The sequence below is a fragment of the Saccostrea cucullata genome, unplaced genomic scaffold, assembly GCF_032062105.1.
Source record: "Saccostrea cucullata isolate Sc308-1 unplaced genomic scaffold, CSIRO_AGI_Scuc_v1 ctg4942, whole genome shotgun sequence".
Classification (NCBI taxonomy): Eukaryota; Metazoa; Mollusca; class Bivalvia; order Ostreida; family Ostreidae; genus Saccostrea; species Saccostrea cuccullata.
Genome location: NW_026936712.1, coordinates 1 through 24,878, shown reverse-complemented (window position 1 = coordinate 24,878; position 24,878 = coordinate 1). Strand labels below are relative to the sequence as shown.

At 33.2% G+C, this 24,878-nt stretch overlaps 2 protein-coding genes and 1 long non-coding RNA gene across 4 annotated transcripts; 1 reads left to right on the top strand and 2 right to left on the bottom strand.

The window, feature by feature from the left end:
• Positions 1-667: 667 nt before the first annotated feature.
• Positions 668-10,539, bottom strand: LOC134246321 (uncharacterized). The gene is given in 4 exon segments (XM_062728641.1): positions 668-2,530; positions 2,885-2,952; positions 8,520-10,064; positions 10,446-10,539. Coding segments are annotated over 3 exon segments (2,847 nt in total). The 5' UTR covers positions 10,057-10,064; positions 10,446-10,539; the 3' UTR covers positions 668-1,288.
• LOC134246323 (uncharacterized) lies at positions 4,506-6,448 on the top strand. Of its 2 annotated transcripts, XR_009987614.1 has the most exons (4): positions 4,506-4,620; positions 5,598-5,738; positions 6,183-6,332; positions 6,381-6,448. It is a non-coding gene; the product is annotated as an uncharacterized LOC134246323 (long non-coding RNA). The 2 variants fall into 2 exon arrangements; XR_009987613.1 differs by lacking the exon at positions 6,381-6,448 and having other exon boundaries at positions 6,183-6,361.
• A 13,252-nt stretch (positions 10,540-23,791) lies between the features above and the next one.
• Positions 23,792-24,855, bottom strand: LOC134246320 (tripartite motif-containing protein 2-like). The gene has a single exon (XM_062728640.1). The coding sequence runs from the start codon at positions 24,800-24,802 to the stop codon at positions 23,792-23,794; it is 1,011 nt and encodes a 336-aa protein (XP_062584624.1). The 5' UTR covers positions 24,803-24,855.
• Positions 24,856-24,878: the final 23 nt, after the last annotated feature.

Here is a 24,878-nt window from a genome sequence, read left to right as displayed (position 1 = left end):
AAGGGTCAAGGTTCTTCATATCCAATGAAGAGTCTTCTCACAAGGATTACATATATGAAGTATGAAAGCCCTATCCCTTACCGTTCAAAAGTTATGGCCAAGGTTAAAGTTTTTTCACAAGTATGAAAATCTACAAGGTCAAGGTCAAAGTGTCAAGGTTGTTGGTATCTAGTAAAAGGTCTTTCATATGTGAAGTATAAATGTCCTGGTGTCTACTATTCAAAAGATATGGCCGAAGTAAAATTTTAAAATTTTCATGTAAAAGTGGGTCAAACTCCAAGGTCAAGGTCAAAAGGTCAAATTTGGTGGTACCCAAAGAAAGGTCTTGTCACAAGGAATACACATATGAAATATGAAAGTCATAGCTCCACTAAATCAAAAGTTATTGGCAAGGTTAAAGTTTTTGCGGACAAACAGACAAACAGACAGACAGACACGACAAAAACTATATACCCCCCGAAACTTCGTTTACGGGGGCATAAAAACATACTTCAATTTGTTCAACCAACGACTAAACTTTGTCATAACATTCCAATTTCTTCTTTCAGTGTGTTGGAGTTATCTCTCTTTGAATACTTGTGATCTCGTTTTTGCCTCGTTATATCTGTGATACTTTGTCCCTAATTGTTAATTAAAAGTGGTCAAATAATTATAAATGTTATTTATTATTACAAATAAAAATGGATTGACATGAAATGTTTTAGTTTTGTCATGTCTCGGACTGAGTGATTGGAAGTTAATTTACTTATTTGAGTTTTGATTTTGAAGTTTCAAGGACTACTCTTGTTATACCTGTGGTCATGACTCAGTTCACATAGTGTCGTTTGTCCAACAGGATCATATTGAAATTAACTCGAGGTCCTGACGTTGTGACTAGATATTTTAACTCATGGTTGACCAAGGTCATTTACTATTTGTATGTGCTTGACATATGTCAATGTTGACTTGGAGGTCAAATACTTCAAAAAAGTATCTTTGTGGGCAGTGTTTTGTGGGAAAAAAACAATAAATAATCAATAAATTTGTTCCATGTTTTTATGGGACTATTTCTTTATAGTAAAATTTGACGTCACGGGGCCTCGTGCATTTCAAATCTACTAAATTAGACGGTATTTCGATTTATTTTCAGATTGTTATTTCAAGTAAAAATGGAAATATAAGGAATCACTGTCTAGTTAGGACAGTATGCTAGGGACATCAACAATAGTTGGATACATGGGATAATTTGCATAACGGGCAAAGCCCTGGCATAGTCTCCTAACTGGACAGTGATTCCTTAAATACATGTCTATCTAAGATATTTAATTTTCTTAAGCTTTCCACTCCACTCAGCAACAAACAAGTTGTCTTTTTTGTCCCCACATAAACCAAATGCTCCCTTCAGATCACAGTTATCTATATAACGGAGGAACTGTCCGTCCTGGTCTAGGATGTGGATACAGTGGTTACCACAGTCTGCTGTCAAAATCTGACTCTGGCTGTCTGTTGTGATGCCATAAGGTATAAATGGTTTGTTCTTTGTAGGAGAAGGATGACCAGTGTATCTAAATCGGAGTTTTCCCGCTTGATTGACCACCACTATAGCACCAGCTACACAGTCAGCCACACAGATATCCAGGTTTCTGTTCTCACTAATGTACTTAATTTTGTCATTTCCTGAATACAGAGGTTTACCCTGCTCATGAAACTGGATTGTTTGTTTCTCTGTGGAGCCTGAGTAACGGACAACTTTGGATTGTGTTTTATTATCACTGAACATGGTAACCAGGAGATCACCAGAGGAGGTGACACAGATTTGTATAGGTACCCAGCCCTGTAGTCTGATCATCTCTCTCTGTCCATTCTTCACTTTATTCACAGTCCTTGTTTCCCAGTCAGAGTACACTAGATCCCCATCACCTGTCACTGCTATGTCAACTGGCCATTTCCCTGATTTTGTTTTGATTGTCTTTATGAGTGAGCTTTGAATGTTGAAGCATTTCATATCATCGACAGATCCACTTGTCCAAATTTCTTCTTCACTAAGACAGGCAACACTACGGAGGTTTCCATCCCCTGTATTTATAGTAGTTATAAGTACTGGTTCTTCAAGCAGTTCTCTGGTTGTTGTCTCTGGTTTCTTCAGTTTGTAACCATTTTCTTCTGTTTTCGTAGTTAATTCTGTTAAAGATCCAAACAATGTATAAAGATGTTCTGTATCTTTAGCCTTTGGACTGAACACAGGCAGTGATATCTTAACTTTGGGCAGAAGTTTGCTTAATTCTCCGATTTTAGAACTGTATTCCATAGTCATGGACACTTCATTTGATTCATCTATTCTATTTAACTGAAGGAAAGTTTGCTCAATTTGATTTATAATCCTTTTAATTTCATCTAAATGTTTCTTCAGAATGCTTAGATGTTTATTTTTTACTTCCTCAATTTCTGTTGTCAGTTTGTTGACAATGTTGTCAATTTCTTTGTGCCATTCTTCTCCATGTTTTGTTACAGCTGTTGAAAGGTTTCCATATTCTTCATCCAGATTAGCAATCTGAGCTTCTATATCAGTGGCAATTTCTTCATAGGTCGGAGATATTATGTTTTCTAACTCTTCGGTATCTTTCCTTATGACTTTTCTCTTTGAATTAAAGATATCCGAAAGAGTTGAAATGGTATGTCCCTTATGTGTATCAGTTATAATGCATAAAGAACACACAGATGTGTTGCATTCTTCACACTGAAGTTTACATCTTTCTGTTTCATGTGTTTTGCACTTGGGATAAATTAAGGTGGATTTTCTTTGATGAAATTTGACGATTTGATGCTTGCTATAGTCATCGGCAATATGTTCTCCAATACAGGGTTTACAGAGGTTGGCATGACAGATATCACAGTACATCTGTACTATAGCTGTCTCACAAAGGTCACATCTGATCACATCCTGGGCACTACTGCTGGGATCCATGTCCATATCTAAAATTTGAATGATATGCTATTGATTATGACTCTCAATACCTATATAAATATCTTTGGTCGAAAATGAAAGTAAATATTATATCTACTTTATATTTCATAACCTCACAAATCAAAATGCCCTGATTTATTAAAATTGGTACTTAAAACTTAAATTGCTTATGGTGATACCGAGTTTTATTTTTAAAAAGTTTAATTTCAACCTAAGGGTGTTTATTTAAGGATTACACCCATGTACCTTTCCACCCAGTATCTAAATAATCCATATGAACCTGCCTAGTTTATTTTATAGGAATGTAATGCATTGTAAATTATACAATAACTTAATTAAGTTATAAATCAATAATTTCAGACGTATATCAATACATTATAATAGGCAATACCAATTTATGTATGTCCAAATTAGAATCCAGAAAATAAAATAAGAAATGGCGGAAGCTTGCTATCACCTGACTGTAAGGTTAAAATATAGGGTGTCATAGATATAGTTATCTTTCTTGAGTAAAATCACTGATCCATACAAACTGTTTTTATGTTTTCAAAAATGTTTATAATTTCAATCGTATTTCATTTTCCATAATCTAAAATCTTTTTTACGTTTGCGTATCGATCCAATATTTTGGGAATTTAGACAAATATCTGTCATCTGCGATCTTTAAAATGTAATAGGGGCCTAATCAAGTAATAACTGGAAGATGGTGTTACAATTCATAGGGGAAATATTGGACCGTTTTGGAGTTTTGTTCGTAATTGAAATGAATGTCCCAAAATATAAACTTAATGGATTTTTAAAAAAAAATCAACGCATGAAAAGTAACTTCCGCATTTGATATTTTGTTTAACTTTTTTTTTGGTGATATGCAGAAATATTTTGACAAAACGTTGTCGATTGTGCGACCACAAATCATTCTTTTATATTGTTATATCATTATTTTTTACTCTCTGAGATATTTTGACCTTCCTAACCCCCCTCCCCAATGCACTTATTTTAGAAAAGGATGTTAAAACCCTTATACTGATGAGTTCCATTGACAATCTGTTTTAAAAAAGCCTTTATACATTTGTTAGGGAGATCTCCCTTATTATGTATACATGTATAGGGATATTTTTTGTACGGAACGGTTATCTGAAGTTTTAACTCATTTTTTCGCATTGTATATTTGAAAAGGAAGTGTAATATATACAAGATGTAAAAAAAAAATTGAAGGTAGGGGAGGTGGAGGGGATCCTGTCCACAAGTGCTGTGTCCAGAACTTGCACTTAGTTGTAGAAGTGAACACGCCAGTGGCAGATCTTGTACATTGTGTCGCTGAACTTTTCACTTTATACAGTATATATCAAACATGGACAGTTCAACCAAAATGTATCCTAGACTTTTCATATAAGTAAGAATAATGATATTTAATATACAAATTTACGCGTTTTCTCCAGTATAGAGTATAGAAAAGATGAAAAATCATGAGGATATAAGTCAGGTGTAGGATTTCTGTATTACGTGTTTTATCCCCCTTTGTATTTGTAGAGAGTACAGAAGTACTGATGAAGTTAGGACAGGCTTTTTCTGACACAGGGAGGGTTGATGAAGGAATGGAATTTACCCAGCAGGCCATAGACAAAGACCCCCACTTCCTTATAGCTCACCTGAAAAAAGCCAAGATGTACATTCAGGTTAGCTAAAAATCACAGCAAAATCCTTTGATAGAACATTTTGTTTATCTAAGCATTTATGAATGTGAAATTCTTTTTACGTTGAAAACAAATTGATCTGTATCCAAGGCATTTTGGGTTTGAAAATCTATCTTGAGTGCAAAATTAACCCAAGAATCTAATGCTATAATCAAATCTTTAGTGTTGACCTTTGCAATGACAGTTTTGCTGAGAATAGCTAGGGTATTTTTTATTTTAATTTTTTTTTGTTTTTGCTCCGAACGCTGAATCAAACTACAATGTACATGTATTGTAAATCTCATTCTTTACAAGAACTTTGTTTCATGTGCAGGTATAATCACACAAGACTATGACAATTAACTAATGAATTAAGTTTTGCTCTTGTTTATTGTGAAATCACACATTTTCGTGGGTGGTTTATTTCATTGTTTCCGAGGTATGAAGAGAACCACAAGTTTATGTCCTACACGAAATGTAAAAATTGACATGCATAAATTTATAATAAAACGTTTTCCATCCACAAAATTAAATCCCCATGAACCAGGAGTTTTTTCCTCAAACCACGAAAATTTGAGATTTTACAGTTAATTTATAAAATTTGATTTACCAGTATTTTTAATTCGAGTTAAAAAAAAATACCTTACATGTATGCAGAAGAAATTTTAATTGCAAGAGATTAGAACCAGCATAGACACATAAATTTTTATCAATCAGACACTCAGTAAGCCAAATATTGAAAAATTCTGTCCCCTCTATATAGAGGAGGTAGAATTTTTTATATTTGGCTTCAAATTGAGCATCTTATTGATTTGATAAAAATTCAGGTGCCTGTAGAACCAGTCAATTTATAATCGATTTGATTTGAACATATTATATTATGTAATAAATACATAAATTGTTTAGCAGTAGGCATAACTATAGTCTATATTTTATAACCCTCTCAGTTTGTAATCACTAAGCTATCTGTTCTTCAACAGAAGAATGAAGATAAAAAAGCAGATGAAAAACTGAAGGTTTGTTTGGAGATGAATCCCAAATTGTGGGACGTACATGCTATAAATGGAGACTTCCTTATGAGATAACAGAGGTTTAAAGAGGCAGCACAAATGTTTAGAAAGGTAGGGAAAATAAGTATCAAAAAGGGTACCTTTAATGTCATTAGACAATGCAGGAAATGATTAAAAATTTCATCTTCTCTGAAATTGGCAAAATTGTTTTTGAAATTTTTGATTTCTCGATTACCATTTTCTATCTTTTACACGAGAAAAGAGAAATTGTTGAGGATTTTAAATGGACATTATCTACTTAGATTCCTTATTTTTCGCAAGTACTTATTATCGCAAAATGGCTATTCAACATCAAAGTGCGAGAATAAATTTTTCACAAATGGAAGATTGATCAAAAGAATTAACATGGATTTCAGTGCCAAAAAAAAATAACATAGAGTAATTTTATTTCGCAAGCGATGCTTCATGCAAAATGATGGGATAATTTTAAAAATTCCTTGTGTATAATTAGAAATTCACAGTATTATGTATCTTATTAATTTGATCAATTTACAGGGAACACAGGTAAAGCCAGACATGATTCCATTCTGGGCAAATCTGAGAAACGCCCTGCAACAAAGCGGTGACAACAAAGGGGTAAGGGAGACAAATCTGGTTATAGAAAGGCTTCAACGTGAACAGCAGGACAGACAGTGATAAATAATAGTGCTAATTTATACCAGTCACAAGTTCAAAGTCACACAGTGATAATAGTGCTAATTTATACAAGTCACAAGTTCAAAGTCCTTATGTCTTCTTTGTGAAGCATATCATGAAATTGTTGTATGTAATTTTATTTTTTTCTTAAGTTTTATTTTAAATTGTTGTTTTTTGTGTTTTTGCATACATGTGTGTGCAGAAAAAAAAGTCTGTTCTCGTGTGATGCAAAATGCCGATTTTTTAAGAGAACTCGGGCATGCGAATTACATTTGACAACGTGTCATAATACAAAGAGCTTGTTGTTTTTTGTGTTTTTGCATGCATGTGTGTGCAGAAAAAAAGTCTGTCTCATTTTTTGTGGTTAGAAAGGGAAATAATTTTAAAGTGGATGGAAAGGGGAATTACTGTAAACCAACTTTTGTTAGCGACGACTTTATTTTGCGATTTACCAGGGATAAATTAACTAGTTTGCAACAATTAATTTTCACAATAAAGCCTATTTAGGTTTCTTTTTAATAGACACATAGACTTTAAGAACCGGTTCACAGTGAGAAATATTCGCGACGATGAGACTCTTGCGAACTTTGCTGAACAATTCTCGCACGCAAACAAAAGTTGGTTTACAGTATGTATTACAACATGATTTTATTTTTTCATTTCATTAGTGTATTTATGGGGAGATTGTGTATGGTTATTGCATTCCAATTTATATTTTTTTTTCAAATGACATGTAAATGTTTATCATTGGCTTTCTGTAGCTATTACATTTTATAATGGTGTGAAAGGAATGAGAGGCAAACATTGTAAGTTGTATAAAAATGTGACACAGGTTAGCATAATATATTTTTTATGTCAAGTTTCATTCATTAAGTTTTTTTCTTGTTCAAATGGTTCACATGTAGATATAATTTATTTTATACAAATACAAGTACACATATTTCCATCTCCAAATCATATTTACATTTAGCATTTCATTGCATTTAAAAAATCTCAGTTTTCATAATTTTTTTACCAAAATTTGCAGACCTCTTGATCCAGCTTACTTAATACTTTTATCTGTATTTTATTCATATAACACAGTAGAAAAAAAAACCTTATAAAAAAAAAACTTACTTCCATTTGTTCAACAAGCTTTTAAACTGTAACATTCCAATTTCTCCTTTTAGTGTATTGGAGTTATCTCTCTTTGAATACTTGTGATCTCGTTTTTGCCATGTTATATCTGTGATACTTTGTCCCTGATTGTTAATTAAAAGTGATCAAATAATTATAAATGTTATTTGTTACTTACAAATAAAATTGGATTGACATGGAATGTTTAAGTTTTGTCATGTCAAAGACTGAGTGATTGGGAGTTAATAAGTATAATTTTGTGTTTTGATACAATTAATATTGATTTTGAGGTTTCAAGCAGTGGCGGATCCAGAAATTTTGAAAGGGGGGGGGGGCGACCAGTTTGAGGTCAGGGTAGGGGGCCCACAACCACACCCAAAAACATTGATTTATTAAATATTGTGTATTTTTTCGGACACAAAAGGGAGGGGGCAGGCCCCCTGGGCCCCCATTTAAATCCGCCAGTGTCAGGGACTATACCCTTGTTATACCTGGGACCCTGACTCAGTTCACATAGTGTCGTTTGTCCAACAGGATCATTGTAAGGGTTCCTAAACATTTTAACTCAAGGTTGACCAAGGTCATTTGCTACATGTATGTGCATGACATATGTCAAATTGAATGTTGACTTGGAGGTCAAATACTTCAAAAAGTATCTTTGTGGGCAATGTTTTTTTTGGGGGAAAAATACTATATAATCAGTAAATTTGTTCCGTGTTTTTATGGGACTATTTTTTTAATAGTAAAATTTGATGTCATGGGGCCTTGTGCATTTCAAATCTACTAAAATAGACGGTATTTTGATTTATTTTCAGATTGTTACCGGTATTTCAAGTAAAAATGGAAATATAAGGAATCACTGTCTAGTTAGGAGAGTATGCTAGGGAAATCAACAATAGTGGGAAACATGGGATAATTTTAGCATAAAGGGCTTCGTTAGTTATGCAAATTATTCCATGTTTCCTACTATAGACTATGCCCTGGCATAGTCTCCTAACTAGACAGTGATTCCTTAAATACATGTCTATCTAAGATATTTAATTTTCTTAAGCTTTCCTCTCCACTCAGCAACAAACAAACAGTTATTTTTGTCCACACATAAACCATATGGTATCTTCAGATCACAGTTATCTATATAACGGAGGAACTGTCCATCCTGGTCTAGGATGTGGATACAATGGTTATGGTAGTCTGCTGTTAGGATCTGACTCTGGCTGTCTGTTGTGATGCCCCAGGGTTTAAATGGTTCATTCTTTGTAGCAGAAGGATGACCAGTGTATCTAAATCGGAGGTTTCTGTTCTCACTGATGTATTTAATTTTGCTATTTCCTGAATACAGAGGTTTACCCTCCTCATCAAACTGTATTGTTTGTTTCTCTTTGGGGCCCGAGTAACGGACAACTTTAGATTGTGTTTTATCATCACTGTACATGGTAACCAGGAGATCACCAGAGGAGGTGACACAGAGATTAAGAGGTGTCCAGTCCTGTAGTCTGATCATCTCCTCTGTCTGTCCATTCTTCACTTTATTCACAGTCTTTGTTTCCCATTCAGAGTACACTAGATCCCCATTACCTGTCACTGCTATATCATTTGGACTTTTCCCTGTTTTTGTTTTGATTGTCTTTATAAGTGAGCTTTGAATGTTGAAGCATTTCATATCATCGACAAATCCACTTGTCCAAATTTCTTCTTCACTACGACAGGCAACACTACGGAGTTTTTCATACCCAGAAATTATTGTTGTTATAAGTTCTGGTTCCAGCAGTTCTCTGGATGATATCTCTGCTTTCTTCAGTTTGTAACCATTTTCTTCTGTTTTGGTTGATAATTGTGATAAAGATCCAAACAATGTATAAAGATGTTCTGTATCTTTAGCCTTTCGACTGAACACAGGCAGTGATATCTTCACTTTAGGCGGAAGTTTGCTTAATGCTTCGCTTTTAGAACTGTATTCCATTGTCAAAGGCACTTCATTTGATTCATCTATTCTTTTTAACTGAAGCAAAGTTTGCTCAATTTGATTTATAATCTGTTTAATTTCATCAAAATGTTTCTTCAGAATGCTTAGATGTTTATTTTTTACTTCCTCAATTTCTGTTGTCAGTTTGTTGACAATGATGTCAATTTCTTTGTGCCATTCTTCTCCATGTTTTGTTACAGCTGTTGAAAGTTTTCCATATTCTCCATCCAGATTAGCAATCTGAGTTTCTATATCAATGGCAATTTCTTCATAGGTGGGAGAAATTATTTGTTCTTACTCTTCAGTATCTTACCCAATGATTTCTCTCTTTGAATTAAAGATATCCAAAAGAGTTGAAATGGTATGTCCCTTATGTGCATCAGTTATAATGCATAAAGAACACACAGATGTGTTGCATTCTTTACAGTGAAATTCACATCTTTTTGTTTCATGTGTTTTGCACTGTGGATAAATTAAGGTGGATTTCCTTTGCTGAAATGGAACAATTTGATGTTTGTTATAGTCATCAGCAATGTGTTCTCCGATACAGGGTTTACAAAGGTTGACATGACAGAAATCACAGTACATCTGTACTAAAGATGTCTCACAAAGGTCACATCTGATCACATCCTGGGCACTGCTGCTGGGATCCATGTCCAAATCTAAAATTTGAATGATATGACATTGATTATGGCTCTCAATGCCTATATAAATATCTTTGGTCGAAAACAAAAGTAAATATTATATCAGCTACTCTATATTTCATAATCTCACAAATCAAAATGTCCTGATTTATTAAAATTGTTACCTTAAAACTTAAATTGCTTATGGTGATACCGATTTTTATTTAAAGTTTAATTTCAAACTAAGGGTATTAAAGGATTACACCCGTAGTACCTTTTCACCCAGTTTCTAAATAATAAAATATGAACCTCCCTAGTTTATTTTATAGGAATGTTATGCATTGTAAATTATACAATAACTTAATTAAGTTATAAATCAATAATTTCAGACGTATAACAATACATTACAATAGGCAATACCAATTTATGTATGTCCAAATAAGAATCCAGAAAATAAGAAATGGTGGAAGCTTGCTATCACCTGACTGGAAGGTTAAGATAAAGGATGCCATAGTCTCGTTCAACCAGACGCTCGGCTGTCTCCGTAAACTCCGACAAGCATAGAGTCTGGTCGGAGATTTACGGAAACAGCCGAGGGTCTGGTTGAACGAGACTAAGGATGCCATAGATATAGTTGTCTTTCTTGAGTAATATTATGATCCATACAAATTATGTTTTCGTGTTTTTTTTTCTGCAATAGCTGCGAATGTTCATTCCAGTAACAACAAACAAAGGAAGACATTTTATTGTTTATATTTATATCTGTTTAAATTATCATTTTAAGTAGGATTAAAAATATTAATTATTGTGTTAATGATGAGAACGTCTGTGTACGTTTCATTGATGGAACGGCCACTGATCAAGAAATCTGTACAGTTGATATGCCTAGTGTAGTTTATGCAGGGATGGACGCAATGGGTTTTCTTAAAAAGTAAAGAAGAAAATATTCAGTGGATGTAAATATATCATTAATGTTTGCTCTCTGAGATATTTTGACCTTCCTCATCCCTCCCCCTCCCCAATGCACTTATTTTAGAAAAGGATGTTAAAACCCTTTTACTGATGAGTACCATTGACAATCTGTTAAAAAAAGCCTTTAGGCCTATACATTTATTAAGGAGATATCCCTTATCATGTTTATAGGGGTATTTTTTGTACAGAACGGCTACCTGACGTTTTAACTCATTTTTTGCATTGTATATTTGAAAAGGACATGTTATAAATACAAAATGTAAAAAAAAAATTAAGGTAGGGGTCATATTTTAGGGAGGGGAGTTCCTGTCCACAAGTACCTGTGTCCAGAACTTGCATTTACTTGTAGAAGTGAACACGCCAGTTGCAAATCTTGTACATTGTGTCGCTGAACTTTTCACTGTATACAGTAACTATCAAACATGGACAGCTCAACCAAATGTATCCTAGACTTTTCATATAAGTAAGAATAACTATATTTAATATACAAGTTTACGCGTTTGCTCCAGTATAGAGTATAGAAAATATGAAAGGTCATGAGGATGAAAACATCAATGTATTATTATATAAATCTGTACTTAGAAAAACAGGTAACATTTAATCAAAGTCCGTAAGCATATCTAATGTTAATTTTAAATTTCTGTTGAAGTTACTCTTATTATTTCTTAAGAGTTGAAAGATTGATTTCATTTCTTTCTTGAAGTCACTCAAGAGTGCTGAATTTGTAATATTTTTATTTTCAAACTTAATGCTGTTTCTTGTTTTCCATATTGACCACTTGTATATATAAATCAAGATGTTAATACATATTCGAACATTTTTAAAAGTCAGGTGTAGGATTTCTGTGTTACGTGTTTTATGCCCTTTGTATTTGTATCTAGAGTACAGAAATACTGATGAAGTTAGGACAGGCTTTTTATGACACAGGGAGGGTTGATGAAGGAATGATATTTACCCAGCAGCTAGGCCATAGACAAAGACCCCCACTTCCTTATAACTCACCTGAACAAAGGCAAGATGTACATTCAGGTTAGCTAAAAAGCACATCAAAATCCTTTGATAGAACATTTTGTGTATCTAAGCATTTATGAATGTGAAATTCGTTTTACGTTGAAAACAAATCTATCTGTATCCAAGGCATTTTGGGTTTGAAAATCTATCTAGAGTGCAAAATCAACCCAAGAATCTAATGCTATAATCAAATCTTTAGTGTTGACCTCTGCAATGACAGTTTTGCTGAGAATATGTAAGGTATTTTTTATTTTAAAATTTTATTTGTTTTTGCTCTGAAAGCTGAATCAAACTACATGTATTGTAAATCTCATTCTTTACAAGAACTTTGTTTCATGTGCAGGTATAATCACACTTATGTTCTAAATTCACCAGTTCAAACGAACATAAATTATTTATCAATAAAACTCAAAAACACTTTATATAGGATGAGCTGGCATGCGCGAGTGCAACAGACTTTAATGAAGTGTATACAGTATACAAAATACAGTCTTTAGTTTATCTTCTGAAATCCAAATCATTCTACAAAAGAAAAAGAAACTAATAAAGCGACAGTCAACATTAAAACGAACATTTAAGCATGTTCAGTATATCGATCATACTAGAAGGGGTGGGTGGGGCGGGGGATAAGTTTGTTGCAATGTAGCAGCGAACTTCGAATAACTTAAAACACCCGAAAATCTACCTTATACGTGACTGAATCATGCGTAGCACGGATTCAACCTATTCACCCGTAAACAAATAAACAACCAATCGATCTCCTTTATCGATGGACTTAATCTGCATACAAAACAAACACAGGTGTTTTACCATAACTTTTATAAATATATTTATGTTCTAAATTCACCAGTTCAAACGAACATAAATTATTTATAAATAAAACTCAAAAACACTTTATATAGGATGAGGTCGCATGCGCGAGTGCAACAGACTTCGACGATAAAGAAAGCATTGACATAAAATTATCAAAACGTATATGACCCCACCCCTAGATATCAAGACTTCAAGGTAATCCAATTATTACTTATTTCAAACCAGGCCTAATATAATTGAAAATTATAAAAATGTCGCAGAATTCTCAAACTGATGCGTATTTATCCACATTGATTATTCTTCAAACCTCATAAAGAAAAGTTAATATTATAAAGGAGAATAAAAATATAACTTTTCAGTAATGCAAATGAATTCACCTATTACATGCATTTTCAAAACGAAATTTTTTTCAACAAATATATCTATGGTAAAAATTATAGGTTTCCAAGCAATTGAAGAAAACTGCACAGATTTTTATACTGAGTTATGTGGTACTTTAATTTCTTCTATGTATACTGTTCAATTATTATTATACATAAATACTGTAGTTTATAAAGCGTTTGCTATGAATGCAAAACTCCATAAATCACTTATAAATTTATATCAAACTTTTAAAAAATTGGTATTTAAGGCTAGATCAAGGACATTTGTATAAAAATGTTCAAAGAACTTTTAATTATATTAAGATTCATAAACACTCAGTCTGCTCACTGGTATAAAATGTTGCTTGAACCTAATGATTTTCCAAAAAAGAATGTATTTATAAGTACAATACATTCAATTAAACAAAAAAGACACTTCTACTTGCAAATCTATAAAGAAATATGAGACATTTATGTCATTCAGAGTTATTTTTCTTATCAGAGTATTAAAGATGCATGAAATTCAATTTGTTGTATAAAAAGATTTCAATTTTAAGCTTCCTTGGAGACTTTCATGACTTTTTGAATAAATCATTAAATTAAAGGGTTATCCTTCCCGGCTGAAAAGTTTTCTTTTCCTTTTTACCATGAATTCTTCAGAAGAACTCAAAAAGTTTTCTACGTTGATTTTTATCAGTAAATCATAAATATCAGCATTTGCAGTTCAGATAGCAACTCCGTTAAAACACTATGAATGTAAAAATACTTCTATAAACTTAAAAGTTGGAGTGTTTACAGAATTCTGTTTCTTGTACAAGATTATGACTTCCAGATACTTAAGAATAACTTTTACAAAACAAAATAAATTTAAATCAATCATAAATTATACTCATCTGATCAAACATTATAATCAACCTTTTCTAAACATCTCTTGGTTATTAGCAATAGGACAAATGAACTGAACCACACCTACCAGAATGTAAACATTATCCTCGTTGATTTTGACTAAAGGTGATTTGTCCGAACCTTGATTTTAAACGCAGCTTTGGAAGTCTTCAGACAAATCCTTCAATGAAAGTTTTTCAAAACATCTGGTCCGTGTGTCCTGACTAAAGATACCTGAAAAAACTTTTGCTCCAAAAATTTCAAAATCAGATTGTGATGTCAAATTGCTTTATATTATTCCTAAATTATTTTCTAAATGCTTAGAATCCAATCCAGCAGAGCCTGTGATTATAAGAGGCACAGTAACAATTTGGCCTCCTTTACAGAATAAACAAGACAATGCTACATTATTAGTTAGGTTATTAAAATATAAATACGCAAGCACAGTAGTTTCGCTTTGTCAATTGAAATTTCAAATATATCTGCAAATACATCTCAAACAAGTTGAACTTTTGCATATCTTTTGAAGTTTATGTACTTGTATTTATCGATAAAACGAGTTTCCTGCTTCAATGAGAGTATAATTTTACACATATTCAAAAGACAAGAAAGCAACTATATCTAAAGTCATGCCAACTTCGAAAATACTTAAAAATCCAACAAACAGAATTGTCTGTATAACCATACACCTGGGAATTTTCCAGCTTCATCAAGATACTTACAGGTCTTTTGAAGGTCTGTGGCTAAATATACTAGTCAATACTACATTCAAAAAAATGTAAACCTTTTCGAAAATTTTAAAAATTTCAAAAATAATTTTTTGATAAATGTACATGATGAAACATTCAACCATTCCTGCTTCATCTAAGCTACTTAAAGCATTTGAAAGTGTCTTGCCTGCATCATACTCATCTCCAGCCATGCGAGATTCTTCAAGCTACTTACTGAATTTTAAGTGGTTTGTTTGTATGAAACCCTCTCAAACATGCCACTTTCTTCAAGTTACTAACTGAATTTTATATGGTCTTGTCTTTGTAAAACTACATCTCAAACCATGCCAGCTTCTTCCAGCTACTTACTGAATTCTATATGGTCTTGTCGGTATCCAACTACATCGCAAACCATGCAAGACTATTAAAGCTACTTACAAAACTTGAAAATGGCCTTGCCTGCATCATACTTCATCTCAAACCATGCCAGATCCTTCAAGCTACTTACTGAATTTTAAGTGGTTTTGTCTGTATCCACAGTGTCTAACCCACATACTAAACAAACCGGAAGTTCTTGCGTATCGAAGCGTGTAAACAAGCCTAGAGAAGAGCAAGTACCCGTTAAAATGCATTTTGAGCATCATTATTGACAAACAAACATGCTGAATTGATGTAATTATCATTCGGCATATCCCGCTGAATAAGTGTCAATTGTTTGTATTAAAATTGAATGAATACGTAGGTTGAAATTTTAAAAACGCAATCGTTTGCTCAACATATTTTCACATGCATGTATCGTTTGTGCCTAGTTTCTAGTCCACAAGAGATGTAATTATTTCCCGAAATGGCAAATATTGAAAAATATGATACAAAACAATGTCATGTATGCTTTGGAGTTTTATATTTAAATGTTAAGGTTTGAAATTACACAATTTGAAATACCCTTGTCATTTTAATCACTGTATGCGTCGTTTCAAACGAGATTGTTCGAGTTGTATTGTTCGTTCCTATAAAAACGCATATTGAATACCGACATGTAATTGAACAAACAAGAAATCCACATGCCTGACGGTTCCCTGAGTACCACAGTCCATACATACATTTAAACTCACACTCAGGGAGTTTCATTCTTTCATTTAAACCTAATTTTGGCGTCTAAAATTTGAGGAGAATCAACGACATTATTAATGGTTGTCAATAAAAGGTTATTAAAATAAAAACCAAACAAAAACAAAATATACACACACAAATAAATAAAAATAACAGAAAAACCAAAATATTAAAAAAGAAAAAAGCGAAAAAAAAAACAAAAAAAAAAACAAGAAAGCGAAAACTAAAATAAAGAGAGGTACTTTGAGCAATGAGCTCAGTAAATACCCCGCCTTCCATATAAATATAATAACAATGTCCATGTTTTGCCATGGGAAAACCCAAAATATATGTCGGATCAAAACGTAAAATAGGAGGTGCACAATAGCAATATATGATAAAGACGCGCCCTGAAGTATTAGAAAAGAAAAATTTCCCCGCTTTCACTTGGTCTGTCTGTTCCGTCCGTCAGGCTGTCTGTCTGTAACACTCGTTTCAGCGCGATATCTCGAACCTTTGGGCTTTGCCACTGAAATTTCTCCCCGTGGTATACATGTAAGGAAGACCCTTTTTGATTTTTTTAATGTAAAAATTCATCGCAAGATATCGCGAGGAAATGAATGAAATTGTTAAAGACAGACAGAAAGACGGACAGACGGCACAACATTTCCAAATTAATTTATTTCCCCCATTTTTAGTGCAAGCAGGAAACAAAAATTGATATTGAATTCAATTGTTTTATAGACGTTATTTGTTTATTTAAGTCAATAAAGTGTTCAAATTATGACATAGAATTGTAAGTAATTCATGTACGCAAGGGATGTTGAATAGTTATGTTTGTTAGAGGTAAGGCTTGTTAAGAAATAAAAAATTATCAGATTGTTACCTATTTTCCCCACATTTTGATTGTATTCAATTTAAAAATCAGTTACACAAAGCAGCCCCGTAGGAAGCAATTTCAGTGGGGGGGGGGGATTGATTGAGGGCATTATCAACTACCAAATATCAAATGTTTTATAGAGGGGGCACAAGTATCTGTTTTCTATATTATTATATAACACTCTTATATACTTGTATATCGTCAAAATTGTGAGGGCATGGCCTTGGGAACAGGGGGCGGCCCCCGGTCCCCAAGGCCATGCACAGAGCCATATAGCTACATGTACCAAGCCTGACATATACATGTACATGCAGGAAGGTTAAGTTAAAATATTGTTAGACATAGAAAAAAAATGAACGTTTGTAAATTATGAATCTGTTGACAGTTGAAAGAATAGCATTGATAAATGCATAACAACCATATACAGTAAAAGAATTGTATCTTAAATACATGTACCTATAACAGTAAAAATAAATTGGAAACTATAATTAATGAATTTACCTTTTACCTAAATTTTTATCAGAGGATAAGTTTTTGTAATGTTAAATGCTTTCTTAACGACAAGATTTTATCAGTCGTTTATAGGAAAGTAATTGAAAAAAAAATGATTTTTACTTTGGCCTCTGTAAATAGGAAGCTGAATTATACATGTAAATGTTTTTTTTTATTCACTTTTCTTTTCAAAGCTTCTATATCGAAAAAAATGGTATAATCGCAAAACGTCTGTTATTTAATCACATTTCCACAAGACAAAACCGCCAAAACCCAAGCGACAATGATATTTCAATTCGGTGTCACGTAAATGAGAAGGAAAGATAAAATAGAATAAATTTATACTAGAACCTTTCAATCAAGAACGCACATAATTTACGAACGACTCGTACAATGAAAATACTGTCCCGCACAACGACACACACAGTAAATATTGAACGACGGATACAGTCGCATTTTGATTAAATCAGTAAAATTAAGGATAATCCAATCATAATTAGGAATAAATTACGTTTGAATACCCCAATACTTCTATCTCTCATTATTTGATACAATTATTACCGAATATGGGATGAACGTCAACGCCATAATATATCTTTTCAGGTCTTTATCCAACCACACTGCACTGCGTTTTGCATTTCGTTTAAAAACAAAGCTGCATGTTTGCAAAATTGTGTTTGCTGGGGAACCTTTCATCATAAATCTATGCGTTTTAATAAACAACACATTTAAATACTGAACATGTCTTCGATTAATTGCCGGTTTATTTTCATAAACCAGTGACTGCATCATGTTGTCAAAGAAGAAACGCAAAAACTTCCGGTTTGTTTAGTATGTGGGTTACACACTGTGGTATCAAACCCTCTCAAACATGCCAGTTTCTTCAAGTTACTAACTGAATTTTATATGGTCTTGTCTTTGTAAACTACATCTCAAACCATGTCAGCTTCTTCGAGCTACTTACTGAATTCTATATGGTCTTGTCTGTATCAACCACATCTCAAACCATGCAAGCTTCTTCAAGCTACTTACAGAACTTGAAAGGGGGCTTAGTCTGCATCATACTACATCTCAGACCATGCAGGCTTCTTCAAGCTACTTACAGAACTTAAAAAGGGCCTCGTCTGCATCATACTACATCTCAGACCATGCCAGCTTCTTCAAGCTACTTACAGAACTTAAAAAGGGCCTCGTCTGCATCATACTACATCTCAGACCATGCCAGCTTCTTCAAGCTACTTACAGAACTTGAAAAGGGCCTCGTCTGCATCATACTACATCTCAGACCATGCAAGCTTCTTCAAGCTACTTACAGAACTTGAAAATGGCTTAGTCTGCATCATACTACATGCCAGCTTCTTCAAGCTACTTACAGAACTTAAAAAGGGCCTCGTCTGCATCATACTACATCTCAGACCATGCCAGCTTCATCAAGCTACTTACAGAACTTGGAAAGGACCTTGTCTGCATCATACTACATGCCAGACCATGCCAGCTTCATCAAGCTACTGACAGAACGTCAAATGGGCCTTGTCTGTATCATACTGCATCTCAAACCATGCAAGCTTCTTCAAGCTATTTACAGTACACCAAAAGGGCCTTGTCTGCATCATACGACATCTCAGACCATACCAGCTTCATCAAGCTACTTACAGTACTTCAAAAGGGCTTTGTCAGCAATACAATCAATACATGTGGCACTAGATCTTGCGAATATCATCTTGATATCAACTCTTGAGTTGTAGTTTTTTCATAACAGATAGAAATCACTGAATTAGGACATATCAAATGCATAATGAAGGCTATTATAAACACTGTCTTAAATCAATACTCTTCAACAAAATGATCTGAACCGAATCAGGCTATCATATTTATCAGCATTGGAATACATTATGTACAAATTATGGAGCATCAATAATATGCATTTATCTTATGTTCTTCATTTCTACGTATTTGAAAATACGTCCAGAATTTGGAGCATAAAAACCGCTGTGGCTAAACAAAGGTTTTATTGAATAAAATTTTTTACTAAAATAAAACGATGTTTCATCATTTTTTGAGTTTATATCAGGAACATCAGGAACTAAATATTCAATTACATGTACACTGTACATTATTTCCAAGATTCTAAAACAACTTCAGTAAAAGGAAACTAGCTATATGCAGTTCTATGCATCAATAACATGAAAAAGTCACAGTACGATGTAGAATTGTAAAATTTTAGAACTGTCCGAACCACATCATGAAATTCATATACAATTAGCTTCTAAAATAATGTGTCTCGTTACTATAAATTAGAAACAGTGGAACTTTGTTCATAATTGCTACCAAATACCAAGCCATCATATGGATATAAAATTATATATACATGTACCAGGTACGTACGTGCATTAATTACTATCGTGACTTAACTAGAATTATACTCATTCTCAAGTAACACATGTATATATATCTATTATTTTTTCTTTTCTTTTCTTTTTTTTTTTACAAAGCTTAATTCAAGCTGAAAAACGGACATTAATCTGTGTTCAAATGCTTACCAGATTCTCTGTTCTGTGCGTGCCTCTATCTGCTGTTAGAGTCGTAGCCGTAGCTTACATAGTCCTATGGTCTATGAGGCTTAGTAACAATGAAATAAACAGAACTGGCAGAAGATAAGACGTTGACAAACGTTTTAATCACTCAAGCTTTCAGGAATTACGATTAACAGACTAAAACTTTGTTGCCTTAATGTGAAAGACACAGAGTGAGCTTATATGGTCCCCTTTACCATGTTTACCCTATCGTTAATAATATAAACAGTGTTTTTAAATTCAAATGTTATTTTTATACTTTCATTCTTTCTTGAGAAAGTCGCAAATAAGAAATTACCAGTTTGTAGCTGCACCTTCAAATGTGCCAATTTTTCCTCACATGGAATCCAAACGTGTCAGATACTAGTATGCCCGGAACCTCGACTCTATTTGTTTGTGGATAATCAGCAACTGTTTCTACATGAAGCTAAGCGTTCGTCTAGTATAGACTGATTTCTTTCTCCGATCTAAGCGAACATAAGTCTGTTGCAATGTAGCAGCGAACTTCGAATAACTTAAAACACCCGAAAATCTACCTTATACGTGACTGAATCATGCGTAGCACGGATTCAACCTATTCACCCGTAAACAAATAAACAACCAATCGATCTCCTTTATCGATGGACTTAATCTGCATACAAAACAAACACAGGTGTTTTACCATAACTTTTATAAATATATAAGACCATGACCAATTTTGCTCTTGTTTATTGTGAAATCACAAATTTCTGTCGGGAGTCAGAAGAGAACCACAAGTTTATGTCCTACACGAAATGTAAAAATTTGACATGCATAAATACTTTTAAAAAAGTGTTTCTTCCACAAAATCAAATCCCCGTGAACCAAGAGTTTTTTCCTAAAACCACGAAAATTTTAGATTTTACATTTAATTTATAAATTTTGATTTACCAGTATTTTTAATTTGAGTTAAAAAAAAAATACCTTACATGTATGCCGAAGAAATTTTAATTGCAAGAGATTAGAACCAGCAAAGACACATAAATTTTTATCAATAAGACACTCAGTAAGCCAAATATTGAAAAATTCTACCCAGAGAAGGTAGAATTTTTTGATATTTGGCTTCAAACTGAGCATCTGATTGATTTGATAGAAATTCAGGTGCCTGTAGAACCAGTCAATTTATAATCGATTTCATTTGAATATATTTTATTATGTAATATTACATTTGCAAATGTTTTCCTTTATATAACACTACTGAAAGCAATGCGTATCTATAACTGTATAAATACAGGTACGGGGTCACAAGTTCATAGATGTGCGTAAGGATAAACGTTTGACGTAATTTCTCAGTGACGTCATAAAGGATCGACGCGCGTTCAGTGGATTACACACTTGCCGTTGGGTTTGAAAAATAATGAATTTCGCACGTTAAAAGTCACAATCTGGCAAATATAAAGTATCAATAAGTCACAAATGTAAATATAAGTAATAAGGTATCATTTTAAAACATCTATCGGGCTATAAATACGGGTTGGTACGAGATTAAATTCATCATAAAGCCCTTTGGGCTTTATGGAATTTAATCTCGTGACCAACCCGTATTTATATCCCAATAGATGTTTAAAAATGATACCTTATTTCTTAAATAAATACATAAATGGTTTAGCAGTAGGCATAACTAGAGCATAATTTATAACCCTCTCCATTTGTAATCAATGAGCTATCTGTTCTTTAACAGAAGAATGAAGATAAAAAAGCAGAAGAAAAACTGAAGGTTTGTTTGGAGTTGAATCCCAAATTGTGGGACGTACATGCTACATATGGACACTTCCTAATGAGAAAACAGAGGTTTAAAGAGGCAGCACAAATGTTTAGAAAGGTAGGGAAAATAAGTATCAAAAAGGTACCTCTAATGTCATATTAAACAATGCTGGAAATGATTAAAAATTTCACGTTCTCTGAAATTTTCAAAATTGTTTTTGAAATTTTCGATTTCTCGGTTACCATTTTCTATCTTTTACATGAGAAATGAGAAATTGTTGAGGATATTAAATGGACATTAACTACTTAGATTCCTTATTTTTCGCAAGTACTTATTATCACAAAATGGCTATTCGATCAACATCAAAGTGCAAGAATAATTTTTTCACAAATGGAAGATTGATCGAAAGAATTTACATGGATTTCAGTGCCAAAAAATCACATAGAGTAATTTTATTTCGTGAGCGTTGTTTCATGCGAAATGATGTGATAATTTCAAAAATTCCTTGCCTATAATTAGAAATTCACAGTATTATGTATCTTATTAATTTGATCAATTTACAGGGAACACAAGTAAAGCCAGAGATGATTCCGTTCTGGGTAAATCTGAGGAACGCCCTGCAACAAAGCGGTGACAACAAAGGGGTAAGGGAGACAAATCTGGTTATAGAAAGGCTTCAACGTGAACAGTAGGACAGGCAGTGATAATAATTATAGTGCTCATTTATACCAGACACAAGTTCAAAGTCACAAAGTGATAATAATAGTGCTAATTTATACAAGTCACAAGTTCAAAGCCCCGATGCATGCATCGTGGAGCATATCATGAAATTGTTGTATTTAATTTTTTTTTCTTAAGTTTTATTTTAAATTGTTGTTTTTTGTGTTTTTCATGCATGTGTATGCAGAAAAAAAATTTGTCTCATTTCTTGTGGTTAGAAAGGGAAAGAATTTTAAAGTGGATGGAAAGGGGAATTATGTATTACATCATGATTTTATTTTTTCATTTCATTAGTGTATTTATGGGGAGATTATGTATGGTTATTGCATTCCAATTTAATTTTTTTTTTTTCAAATGACATGTTAATGTATATCATTGGCTTTCTGCAGCTATTACATTTTATAATTGGTGTGAAATGAATGAGAGGCAAATATTGTACATGTAAGTTGTATAAAAATGTGACACAACTTAGCATAATATAATTTATTATGTCAAGTTTCATCAATTCAGTTCAAATGGTTCACTTGGAGATATAATTTATTTTTATACAAATACACATATTTCCATCTCCAAATCATATTTACATTCAACATTTCATTGCATTAATAAAATTTCGGTTTTCATATTTTTTACCAAAATTTGCAGACCTCTTGATCCAGCTTGCTTTATTCTGTTATCTGTATTTTATGCATATAACACAATAGAAAAAAATCCTTATTAAAAAACATATACTTCAATTTGTTCAACACCGCTAAACTTTGTCATAACATTCCAATCTCTTCTTTCAGTGTGTTGGAGTTATCTCTCTTTGAATACTTGTGATCTCGTTTTGCCTCGTTATATCTGTGATACTTTGTCCCTGATTGTTAATTAAAAGTGAAGAAATAATTATAAATGTTATTTATTATTACAAATAAAAATGGATTGATATGAAATGTTTTAGTTTTGTCATGTCTCGGACTGAGTGATTGGGAGTTAATAAGTAATTTTGAGTTTTGATTTTGAAGTTTCAAGGACTACCCTTGTTATACCTGGGAATCTGACTCAGTTCACATAGTGTCGTTTGGCCAACGGGATCATATTGATATTAACTCGAGGTCCTAATGTTGTGACTAGATATTTTAACTCATGGTTGACCAAGGTCATTTGCTACATGTATGTGCATGACATATGTCAATTTTGACTTGGAGGTCAAATACTTCAAAAAAGTATCTTTGTGGACAGTGTTTTGTGTGAAAAAAATCCTAAAATAATCAATAAATTTGTTCCGTGTTTTTATGGGACTATTTTTTTATAGTAAAATTTGACGTCACGGGGCCTCGTGCATTTCAAATCTACTAAATTAGACGGTATTTTGATTTATTTTCAGAATAATTGTTATTTCAAGTAAAAATGGACATATATGGAATCACTCTCTAGTTAGTCAGGGACTTCACTCATTATAATGCAAATTATCCCATGTTTCCCACTTTTGTTGATGCCCTGGCATAGTCTCCTAACTAGACACTAGTAGAAAGTGATTCTTTAAATACATGTCTATCCAAGATATTTAATTTTCTTAAGCTTTCCAGTCCATTCAGCAACAAACAACTTGTCTTTTTTGTCCCCACATAAACCAAATGGCTCTTTTAGATCACAGTTATCTATATAACGGAGGAACTGCCCGTCCTGGTCTAGGATGTGGATACATTGGTTATGGTAGTCTGCTGTCAGGATCTGTCTCTGGCTGTCTGTTGTAATACCACGGGGTTTAAATGGTTCATTCTTTGTAGCAGAAGGATGATCAGTGTATCTAAATCGGAGTTTCCCTGCTTGATTGACCACCACTACAGCACCAGCTTTATTGTCAGCTACACAGATATCCAGATTTCTGTTCTCAGTGACGTACTTAATGACGCCGTTTCCTGAATACAGAGGATTACCCTCCTCATCAAACTGGATTGTTTGTTTCTCTTTGGAGCCCGAGTAACGCACAACTTTAGGCTGTGTTTTATCATCACTGTACAAGGAAACCAGGAGTTCATCAGAGGAGGTGACACAGAGATTCTCAGGTACCCAGCCCTGAAGTCTTATCATCTCCTCTATCTGTCCATTCTTTACTTTATTCAACGTCTTTGTTTTCCAGTCAGAGTACACTAGATCCCCATCACCTGTCACTGCTATATCATTTGGCCCTTCACCTGATTTTGTTTTGATTGTCTTGATAAGTGAACTTTGAATGTTGAAGCATTTCATATCGCTGACTTCATATCCAGTTGTACAGATTTCTTCTTCACTAAGACAGGCAACACTACGGAGTTTTTTATCCCCAATATTTATTGTTGTTATAAGTTCTGGTTCTTCCAGCAGTTCTTTGGTTGGTGTTTCTGGTTTCTTCAGTTTGTAGCCATTTTCTTCTGTTTTCGTAGTTAATTCTGTTAAAGATCCAAACAATGTATAAAAATGTTCTGTATTTTTAGCCTTTCGACTGAACACAGGCAGTGATATCTTAACTTTAGGCGGAAGTTTGCTTAATTCTTTGATTTTAGAACTGTATTCCATAGTCATGGACACTTCATTTGAATCATCTATTCTATTTAACTGAAGCAAAGTTTGCTCAATTTGATTTATAATCTGTTTAATT